Source organism: Lithobates pipiens, unplaced genomic scaffold (assembly GCF_037356315.1).
Source record: "Lithobates pipiens isolate NorthernLeopardFrog02 unplaced genomic scaffold, aLitPip1_a1.2 Scaffold_16, whole genome shotgun sequence".
Taxonomy (NCBI): domain Eukaryota; kingdom Metazoa; phylum Chordata; class Amphibia; order Anura; family Ranidae; genus Lithobates; species Lithobates pipiens.
Genome location: NW_027507748.1, coordinates 367,136,204 through 367,147,785, shown reverse-complemented (window position 1 = coordinate 367,147,785; position 11,582 = coordinate 367,136,204). Strand labels below are relative to the sequence as shown.

The 11,582-nt window shown below is 49.0% G+C and overlaps 1 protein-coding gene across 4 annotated transcripts in view; it reads left to right on the top strand.

Annotated features, from left to right (window-relative positions):
• LOC143982936 (CYFIP-related Rac1 interactor A-like) overlaps window positions 1-11,582 on the top strand; it is a 97,547-nt gene that overhangs the window by 21,365 nt on the left and 64,600 nt on the right. For 2 of the 4 annotated variants that reach the window (XM_077482087.1, XM_077482086.1), the window contains exon 2: window positions 10,252-10,332. In XM_077482087.1, coding sequence (XP_077338213.1) covers window positions 10,263-10,332 — 70 coding nt within the window. In that variant the 5' untranslated portion in view covers window positions 10,252-10,262. Of the gene's footprint in view, window positions 1-9,929; window positions 10,079-10,251; window positions 10,333-11,582 lie in introns of those variants that run through there. The other 2 variants (XM_077482088.1, XM_077482085.1) reach the window with 2 other exon arrangements.

Here is an 11,582-nt window from a genome sequence, read left to right as displayed (position 1 = left end):
AGCAGACTTTGAAAGAAGACTTGACTCAAAATTGTCCGCCGGACTCAGCTTTCCAGCGTACAATCCGCTCGTCTGTGTGCTAGTCCACCAGACTTTCCAAGTGAACGGACTAGCCCACACACCGAGTAAAGTCCGTTCATTTTGAACGTGACTTCAGGTACGCCGGTACTAGAGAAGGAAGTCAATGTCACCGCCTCCATCGGCAAGATTGACACCTTGCGAGCCCCGTCGCCTGGTATGGGTTTTAAGGGCAACCCCTTTTTCCCGAAAAACAGCATGGGGGTCCCCCCAAAGTCTATACCAGACCTTACCTTATCTGAGCATGCAGCCCGGCTGGTCAGGAAAGGGGGTGGGGACGAGCGAGCGCTCCCCCTCCTGAACCGTACCAGGTTGCGTGACCTCAATATGGGGGGTGGTTGCTTTGGGGAAGGGGGCGCCCTGCGACCCCCCCACCCCAAAGCACCTTGTCCCCATGTTGATGAGGACAAGGGCCTCTTCCGGACAACCCTGGCCGTTGATTGTCGGGGTCTGCGGGTGAGGGGCTTATTGGAATCCGGGAGCCCCCTTTAATCAGGGGGCCCCCAGATCCCGCCCCCCCACCCTATGTGAATGAGTATGGGGTACATCGAACCCCTACCCATTCACCTGGGGGAAAAAGTGTTAATACAAAAACACACAACACAGGTTTTTAAAGTAGTTTATTAGGCAGCTCCGGGGGTCTTCTTCCGACTTTTGGGGGTCTTTTCGCCGGGCTCCTCCGCTATCTTCTGCTCTTTTACCACTCTTTTGCTTTTTCCTTCGTCGTCGTCGCTGTCCGGGGGTCTTCTTCCGACTTCTCTGTGCTTTCTGGCCTCTTCTCCCGCTCTCTGGTTATTCTGCCAGGCTCCTCCGCTATCTTCTTCCAGCTCTGGTATGGACTTTGGGCGGATCCTCATGCCGTTTTTCGGCGTAGGGGTTACCCTTAAAACTCATAACAGGCGATGGGGCATGCAAGTTGTCAATCTCGCGGCGGCGACATTGACTTCCTTCTCTAGTCCCGTCGTACCTGAAGTCACGTTCAAAATGAATGATTTGGAAAGTCCGGCGGATTGTCCTCCGGAAAAGTCCGCTCGTGTGTGGTCGTGTGTGGGCAAGTCCGCTCATTCGGAAAGTCCAGCGGACCTCTGCTGGAAAGTCTGCCGGATAGTCTGATCGTGTGTACAGGGCATAACATACACCAAACGCTCATACTAGTGTTTACAAAATCACATTTTGCATTATCTTAAGTATCATAGCCTTTCCATACAAACTTGAATCCTCAGTTATAAAAACTGCTAAGGAGAACTTTGCATGTTGCCAATGTTGGTGCTTGTGAGATCATTTGTGATTCCTATTTATATATTATAAGCTGTTGAATCTATGGACATGAGCAGAATTTGTGTCTCCTCTAGTACGGTTTTGCTGTGTGCATTAGCAGGTAGTGCAGATCTCAAGCCCAATGGTCTTTGAGCTTGCTGCCATTTTCCCTAAAACTCCATTATGTATAGAGACACCTGTATTGTGTAGACACAGAGTGGACACAGTGAAAAGAGCTAATTCACCAATATTATCTGTATACTCCATCCAGCTGATTTTTTTCCCCATTACTGACTTTCCATGATTTGTTCCGCACTGTGTCTTTGTGTGGAGGCAACCATCTTGGTAGAGGAATTCCTTCCTTAAATCAGAGTTGTTGACTGCTAGGGTACTATTCAAGAAGCAGCAAAGGTGCAGAAAGCACAAATTTACATAATGAATGAAGTAGAAGCAGGGTGATCTTTGTTCTGCCATTAATCAGATACAGCTCCCTCTCAAGCAAGTCTTCAGGCAAACAATGAACAGCACAGAAGTGGTCAAACAACAAATAGGAGGTGCTGCTCAAGATTCTAGCCTGTAGTACCCCACTGGGAGTGCTGGCAAGGACAGAGCTCATCCCACCAGACAGATCCTATGTGCCACACAACACTGCAAGACCAGGTGGATATGTGAAATGACAGCCTCAATGCATTTTACTCTGCCCCAGGGGGGGGGGGGGGGGGGGCGGAGTGAAACAAGTTGGGGACATGGTTTGGCTTGAGCCTGGGCTGAAGCTGTCATTTCACATATCCACAGGGTCTTGCAGTGATGTGAAGCGCATAGGACCTTTTTTGTCTGGTGTAGTGCAGAAGTAGCATCACCAAATCTTGCTCCAAATCTGATGAGACAAGTAGTCGAAGCCAGCAGTACTTAGGGATGGGCAAACGGTTCAGCCCAAGCATAAGTTCAGACCGAACTTTGGTTGTTCGGATGTTCGGCAAACAACAAACATTATGAGTTGTTTGCAGCAAATTCGGAATCTGCGGAACACCGTTAAAGTCTATGGGAAACTAACATGAAAAACCAAAAGTGTTGGGGGGCGTGGCCTGGAGCTTCATGGTGTAGGACGTGCTGAGTGAGAGCTCCGTCTGAGACCTTATCCTTTTACCTTATCCTTTGGGGACTTTTCTTAGTTATTTACCGTACAGACGCCCGGGAACCTTGTGCTCACTTTGTGCCTCATGTCGCCGACTAAAAGACCCTCTGAGGCGGCCGCCAAGCTGGCTAAGTTCCGCCACGAGGGCCAGGGCGCGACGGAGCAAGATGGCGCCGGCCCCGCACCTACCGCGGAGGAGTCTCCTGCAAACGACACCGCTAAGATCCTCGAGGCCGTCTCCTCCTGCCAAACCGCCCTCACTACCAAGATAGAGGAGGTTAAGATGGACATCTCCCATATTCGGCATGACCTGCAGAAGCTGAGGGACAGGGTGTCCGAGGCCGAACGAAGAGTGGAACACGTGGAGACAGACATCCCTCCTTTACAACACTCGGTCGAACGTTTGCAGCACCAACTCAGTGTCGTCCTTCACAAGCAGGACGACATGGAAAATAGGCTTCGACGCTGCAATCTTCGTTTCGTGGGCCTCCCGGAACGATCGGAGGGCTCCGACCCTCCCACCTACCTGGAAAACCTCCTCGTTAAAACCTTCGGCAGGGAATCTTTCTCCTCCACGTTCGTGATCGAACGAGCGCATCGTCTGGCGGCCCGTCCGCCTCCAGCCGGCGCACCCCCGCGGACTTTCATTGCCAAGCTACTTAACTACAGAGACCGGGATACGGTGCTTCGCCTCACCCGCGAACGTGGAAATATCCCGGTTGACAATGTTACGGTGGCAGTGTTCCCAGACTTTTCGGCGGAGGTCCAACGAAAACGAGCACAATTCACGGAGGTCAAGCGCCAGCTGCGAGTTCGCCATTTGCCATATGCAATGTTGTTTCCAGCTCGACTCCGGGTGACCCGTGAGGGCAAGACCCATTTCTTTGAAGATCCTGCTGCGGCCTCGTCATGGTTGGAACGGGATGCGGTGCAGGGCCCTGCTTGACAGCTGACCACTACAGCCCCCGAGTAGTGCCTACCTATCCACCTTGGCTACCGTGAGTGATCCCTGCCCTCTCCTGCTCCCTCTACTATACCCCCCCTCTTTTTTTCTCTTTTGACCCTATGGATTGCCTCCATCTTTGCTGCTATCACCCCCTGCATGGGAGGACGCTGTGCTGATTGCCCTCTGCGGTGACCGCCGCTGGACTCTCTCTGTGCCCTGAATTCACAGTTTCTGCCTCCCCTCCTTTGTCAGACTCCCGTGCACCCTTTATTGTTTTCTCTGAGATGAACACCGGTGTGATGGCGCAGATCGTGAGGGGGGCCATGTTCTGGGACGTGTCACCCCTGCCCCTGTCTCGCTCCATTTTTTCACTCTCCCCTCTCTCCCTTCCCTCCCTATTTTTACTGATGCACACGGAGGTAACCATGTACTGCTTGAACTCCTTGTCTCCCCTATTGGGCCCATTTTCTCCACATGCCTGGGTTCCCCCCCCTGGGTTCCCCCCCCTGGGTTTCTCCTGTCAGCCCCACGCGTTATGCTTCTACCTGGTCTCTCAGACGACCTGCTGACTTTTGCTCTGAAACGTACACCCACTGCAACCTGCTGCACTGTCTGCTCTGCAGTCTGTTATAATTGCGCCCATGTTTGTGTTGTTTCCCTGGCCAGCAGTTACTACCGCGGCTGCGGCGAGTGACAGTTTTTTTGTTTTGCCCCGCTGGTCCAGAGTAGGCATTGTTATGACTGTTTTATTGGTTCTATGTGTTTTATATTGTGTTATTTACAGCTGTAACTTTATTGCAAATGTGTTCTTGTATTTGTTGCTGCCAGCCATGGAGGATCCGGAGGTTGCCCAGGCGCCCTGCATGCCCGAACTTTCTGGGCCGGGGGCCTACACTAGTTTAATCTGTGCCGACATGCTCCATGGCTGCGCTTAAATTTGTAACCTGGAATGTCAGGGGCCTTGGCGCTAAACCCAAGAGATTAGCCGTCCTTACTCACCTCAAACGCCTGAAAGCGGACATCTCGATCCTCGTCGAGACTCACCTTACAGGCCAGTCCCAAAGGGCGCTTAGAAAACCTTGGGTCGGCTGGATGTACAGCGCCCCTCACACTTCCCATTCCCGAGGTGTAGCCATTTTAATTGCTAAAACTGTGCAGTTCCAGTTACATGACCTATGCTCAGACCCTCACGGTAGATTTCTATTTTTACATGCCACTGTGAGCGGCCTGACGATGCTTATTATGGCGTTTTACATACCACCACCTTTCCAGTTTCAGGCCCTGCACGAAGGTCTTAATTTTATGACCAAATTCCCTACGGTCCCGGTAATCTGGATAGGTGATTTCAACATGACCATCAACCCCAGTCTCGACCGACTTGGCGCACCTGACCGCACGTCTTCCCCCCCTCACACCACTAGATTCGGCAGATTCGCAGCTGAACTGGCCATGACAGACTCCTGGAGACATAAGCATCCAACAACACAGGCCTTTTCTTGCTTCACCCCCGCCCGCCGAGCTATGTCTCGTATAGACATGGCCCTGCTCTCTCCCTCCCTGCTTCCCGAATTATTAGAGGTCGGCTTTGACGCCAGGGTGCTGTCGGACCACTCCCCATACTGGTTGACGCTGAGACTGCCTGTGACTGTCCCCCCCCGTGTGTGGAGACTGAACCCCTTCTGGCTCACGGTTATCCCAGATCTGGAGGACCTACAGAGGGAACTAGTTTTTTTTCTCCGCTCAAACGCGGGATCTGCGTCCCCAGGGTCAATATGGGAGTCATTTAAGCTTCATGCTAGGCTGCTCCTGATCACCCGTATTAACAGGTACAAGGCTAATTCTGGACAGGCACTGACACAGGCTGAGGAGCGCCTACAATCCCTTGAGCAACTGTTTGTGACGGACCCTTCCCCGGAACATGCCACCCAGCTCCGCCTCCAGTCCCGACTGACTGATCACCTTCATTATGAGAAAGCGAAGCAGGGCCTTTTCTTTAGTAGACAGCGTGTGTTTGAACACGGCGAGCGGGCGGGCAAACTGCTAGCTTACATGGCCCGGCTTGACCATAGCCCTCCGGTGGTGGTTCAGCTCCGTGGTGCCGCCGACGACTTGATCTCTGACCCTGACCTGATTCTACGTGAGTTTAGAATGTTCTACTCCAATCTATATACCTCCACAACCAGACACACACACGCTGACCTCACCCAATTCCTTCACTCCATAGATTTCCCCTCTATCAGCCCAGAGCAGAGAACCCTCCTGGAAGCCCCCATCTCCCCTGACTGTATCGCCGAGGCACTTGCCTCCCTCCCATCCTCCAAGGCGCCTGGCTCAGACGGGCTGCCCCTGGAATTTTATTCTCATTTTCAAGACACGCTAATCCCAGAACTGCACACGTTATACACCCATATGTTCGACACAATGTCCCTTCCCACCTCCATGGGGGAGGCCCTTGTTGTCCTCATACCCAAGCCCGGTAAGGACCCCAACTACCCAGAGTCGTACCGCCCGATTTCCCTCCTACAGCTGGATGTAAAAATCCTGGCTAAAATTCTGGCCCTGCGACTCAATAAAGTTGTCCTCAGCCTTATACATCCAGATCAAACGGGGTTCATGCCTAATAAAAATACTGCCTTTAATCTCCGCAGACTCTTTATGAATCTGCAGGCCACCCACGATAACATCGGTTCCCGGGTAGTCGTGAGTCTGGATGCCGCGAAGGCGTTTGACTCCGTTGAATGGAGTTACCTATGGGAATGCCTGACTAACTTTGGCTTTAGCCCTAATTTTATTAAGTGGATTCAGCTTTTATATAGCGCTCCCACTGCCCGGATCCAGGTTAATGGCAGGATCTCGGATCCTTTCCCTCTGTCTAGGGGTACTCGCCAGGGTTGCCCGTTGTCCCCTCTCCTGTATGCCCTCGCGGTTGAGCCGCTGGCCATTGCCATTCGTGCTCACCCGCAAATTAAGGGCCTGCGTTCGGGCCTTTTGACAGAAACCCTCAGTTTATACGCTGACGATATGTTATTATACCTCGAAGACTCGGGTCCCTCTTTGCAAGCAGCCCTGCGATTGATAGAGCAGTTTGGGGAATACTCTGGATTACGTATCAACTGGTCCAAGTCCCAGATCCTCCCTTTAGACTTAGGTGCCCCGTCCGCTGATCAGGCGGCAATGCCCTTGGTCAGGGCAAGTCAGGTGAAATATTTGGGAGTGCAATGTTCACGATTGCTGACTGACTACACCCTTTTAAATGTGGAACCCTTATTCACCCTGCTCAAACAAAAAACCCAGATTTGGTCCCGTCTCCCCCTTGGGGTGATGGGCCGTATAAACTTGGTCAAAATGATTCTCCTCCCCAAGCTGCTCTATGTGTTCTGGCATGCTCCCCTGCGCATCCCTCTTAGAACCTTCAAATCCTTGGAGGCCATCTTAAACACGTTTGTTTGGGGTTCGTCTCGACACAAGCTCCCATGGAGTGTTCTGAAATGTCCTACCCACCTGGGCGGCACCGCCCTACCAGACCTGCACTATTATTATCTGGCCGCTCAACTGTCCCATTTCTACTATTTCAATCAGACTGACAAAGATCGCTATGCCTCACTGGTATGCTCCCCACACTACACTCTGGTCGTACACCCGCTCCGTCTCCTTATGCGTGGCTCCGGGGGACCTTCCGTCCCGATGAGAGACATGTTGTCCCACCACTGTTTGATTTGGCAACAGGCCACGTCCATTACTGGGGCCCCTAGGTTTCACTCCCACACCCCCCTTTGGGACAACCCCCTACTTCCCGAACTCTCTACGATCCCCGACCGCTCTGTGTGGCTAGCCGGGGGCGTTATCTTTCTGTCCCAGGTTATTACCAATGGCTCTGTCAGACCCTTCCAGGCCCTCAGAACTGACTTCAACCTCCCTAATAGAATGTTTTTTAGGTATCTTCAACTCCGCCATGCCCTTAGCTCTCAGTTTGGCTCCCATATCCCCAGGCTTGAAACACCTCCGATAGCAACAGCCGTGCTAGGTGATGACCCTAAGAAACTGATTTCTTTTTTTTACACCAACCTGCTCACGCCTGGGGCGACTGCCCGCGCCTACCGACTTAAGGCTAGATGGGAGGCCGACGTGGGGGCTATCGAAGACGCGGACTGGGAAACTGCACTTGACACCCCTAAGCTGGTCTCCCCGAAACTTTCTGACAGACTTACACACCTCTACATGCTACATAGGTCATATCTAACCCCTGGGCGGCTGTCCAAGTTTAGACCTGGCTATGATCCAGCATGTCCTAAATGTGGTGATCCTCAGGCCACGTTCTACCATCTCCTTTGGTCCTGTCCTGAGTTGCAGGTTTACTGGAAGCAAATTGTTGACTTCCTTCATGACCAAATGGGCTCCCCTCTGACGCTATGCCCCCGCCAATGTTTGCTGGGGATTCTCCTCGTATCCGAGGAGGCAAGGATCCCGACTGTTTTTCTACAGGAGACCCTATACCTAGCCAGACTGCAGATAGCCCGCACCTGGTTGCGCTCTGCGCCCCCCACCGCCCGACAATGGAAGGCGGCTGTTAATGCCACTCTCCCCTATAAAAAACTGCTGTATATGCATAGAGGCTGCCCGAGCAAGTTTGCCAAGCTGTGGGATAAATGGATGGGGGATTCAGATACATGTACCGACTAGTGTAGTCTGTGGTCAGTACGCCTCTTTACACCTATCCGGGTTCGGCCCGGCGAGTCCGGCTGTCACCGTGGTTGTAGTTGGGCTCCCCGCCCTCATAATAATGATTTTCTGCTCCTCTCTGCAAAATACTTTGAGTAGAATGTATTATGGCTCGGCATATGATTCCCAACCTCTGAGCTCCTCTTTTCCCCCCATATCTGAACACACTATATTGCCCCTTGTTTTTGTTTCTTTTTTTATGTAACGTGCAATCTGTAAACAAAGGACCCCCCCTTCTTGTGTTTTTCAGCCTGTGGTATTGTTAGCAGCTGTTTTATATCCGTATATTTGGTGCATGTTGCACCCCATATGTGTTACTGTTATCCTATGTATTTTGTATGCTCAATAAACGTTCTTTTTTCAAAAAAAAAAAAACCAAAAGTGTTCATTTTTGAGGCTTATATGCAAGTTATTGTCATAAAAAGTGTTTAGGGACCGGGTCCTGCTCCAGAGGACATATGTCAATGCAATGATTTTAATAATGCTTAAAATGAAACAAAAAAAAGTAATTATATTCCTTTAAATTTAATGCCTGGGGGTGCCTGTAAAGTGTCACAATTTTCCTGTGTTTGGAACAGTACCACAGCAAAATTAAATTTCTAAAGGAAAAAAAGTAATCTAAAACTGATCGTGGCTGTAATGAATTGTCGGGTCTCAGCAATATAGATGAAAGTCATTGAAAAAAAGGCATGCCCCCCCCCCAGTCCATTACCAGGCCCTTTGGGTCTGGTATGAATAGTAAAGGGAACCCTGAACCAAATACATTTAAATTGCGTGGGTGTCCCCCAAAATCCATAACAGGCTCTTCAAGTATGTTATAGAAATTAAAGGGAACCCTGCGGCAAATTGAAAAAAAATGGCGTAGGGCCCCCCAAAATCAATGCCAGACCCTTATCTGAGCCTGCAACTTAGCAGGCCGCAGGAAAGGAGGGGGGAGAGAGAGCGCCCCCCTCCTCCTGAACCATACCAGGCCACATGCCCTCAACAGGTGTTTTGGGCGGCTACTCCAAAGCACCCTCCCCATCTTGAGAGCATGTGGCCTGGTATGGTTCAGGAGGAGGGGGGCCGCTCTGTCCTTAAAATCCATACCGGACTTGAAGGGTCCTGTATGGATTTTGAGGGTATATTGGGGAACCCCTACGTCATTTTTTTTCAATTTGGTGCAGGGTTCCCCTTTTTTTTATTTTTTTTTATTTTTATTGAAGATTTTCAACACATTAACAACATACAAACATACCAAACGGTCCCAAAAAAAAACCCGGACCCCCCCTCCCACCCTTCTCACCCTCTCCCTCCCCCCACCCAACAAAACTCCCTCCTGTGCGTGCAGGGTTCCCCTTAATTTCCATACCAGACCTGAAGGGCCTGGTATGTATTTTGGGGGGACCCCATGCAATTTCTTTTTGATTCGGGGTTCCCCTTAATATTTATACCAGACCTAAAGGGCCTGGTAATGGACTGGGGGGGAGGGGGGGGGAATGTCCATTTTAAATAAATTCCTATCAGAGTAGGGAAATCCACTCATAGTGAACCATAACCTACCCAAAGCAGCCGCCATTCAAAACGTTTCCTAACAACTGTGTAAAGCAGTTAAAAATGAAATAATATTATGAATGGTAATACAATATTAATATCACCCTCTGATTTTTTGTTTCATGTATAGGGCCACATATAGTGCACAAGCTACTGCATGGAAAGTGAGAAGGCATTTCCATGCCTTGAAAGAAGCTGAGCCTCAGGCAGTCTCTTTGTAAGGTGTATACATATCAGCACAGATATGTAAAATGAGCTGATTACTGTCTCTTACACAGGAAGCGTGAGGAATACAAACTGACTAGCTGCTTCCTTCTGCTGCTCAGAAATAGACAAAAACAGAAGTGGTAACACAAAAAGCTGCATTTCCGTGTACAAAGTATTAGAGGATCTTGTGTCTGCAGCAACATGTAAGATTGGGGGATATGTGTAGCTAATATACGTTATGTGTGTATGTATTTTAAAGGACCACCAATCACCTGTCACTCTCCATAACACTGGGGAAGTCAGACATCTGTGTAAAATGTATGTGTACAAATGACTGGCTGTTGTAACGTTTTTTTTTTTGTCTTCTTTCTTCCAGGTCGACGGGTCATGGGAAATCTTATTAAAGTTTTAGGAAAAGATTTAGAAAACTGTCCACATTTTTTTTTGGATTTTGAAAGTAAGTGGATGTTTGTTTACTTGTATTGTAGCTTTGACTATCTCCAACTAACAGGTTAAAAAATATTTTAAAGAGAGTCAGAGTGAACCACTGCAGCTAAATAGGTGGTATGGTGCGGGTCTGAAACAGAAGCAATGTCTTTTTATTGCAATACGAACTTGGGATTTTTGCATTAACCTGCAATGCTAAGCAAACCATATAAACAGTAATAGCGTGATGCATGAATTGTGATGCATACTGACAGAACTAGTAACAAATGGAGTGTAAAGTAAAGGACTAGAGTATGCAAAGAAAAGGGAGTGCCTGAGGGAAATTATAGAGTATGATGCTGACTGAGATCAAGCATTAAATGTGCAGCAGTACCCCTCAGTACAGTAGGCATGCAAGCTAGGCATGTGCTTCCTTTATTTCATTTGTATGTTTTTCTTTTTGCTGTTTACCAACCACCTATGATTTATAATCAATATGAGTTGTTAAAGTCATTGACATTATTCATAAAACTGGTGTTCCATATCATTTATATAAGGAAAACCTACACTGAACTAGTATAGTGGTGGAATATGTTTAATCATCTATTTGAGCACTGCTAAAATGGTGACATACTTAGTAATCGTGATCCTCCGTGTAGCAAGACAAATGGGGCAGTATGGTCAGGAGGGAGTTCACACTGCATAAGAGCATTAGATAGCTGTCCACATACCTAACCCAAGCTGAAACCTCACAGGATGGCACCCTTAATAATCCATAAGGCCCCATGCACGCTGTTTTTTTTGTTGTAAATGCTGTTTATCCTGACAGGAGAAAATCAGCGTTATAAACTCACCTAAGCTGCATTTTTTCCAAACCAGTTTAGGCGAGCTAAGTGAGTTTCGTAGAGTTTATCAGTGTTTGGAGTTTCGGCATTTATTTATTTCATTGGCCAGAATTTTTATTTTTTCTAGACATTGAAATAAACACTGAAGTGCTAAACGTGCCTATCATTTAGGCTCGTTTAACAGCGTTTACATGGGTTTTTACAGCGTTCAGCATCAAAATTCCCTCTTCTGAATGTGATTTTAGGGCATGTAGAAAACATCCTCTAAACTCCTCTGCCGATAAACTGTTTAAAATTTCCATGGGTGCATGGAGACATAGGATAACATTAGGGGAGTTCGAAGGCAGAAAAAAATACCCCAAAAAAACGCCTAAACTCACAGCAGCAGTGTGCACGAAGGCCTAATGGAGTCTCTGCAGAACTTCCAATTGCCTAG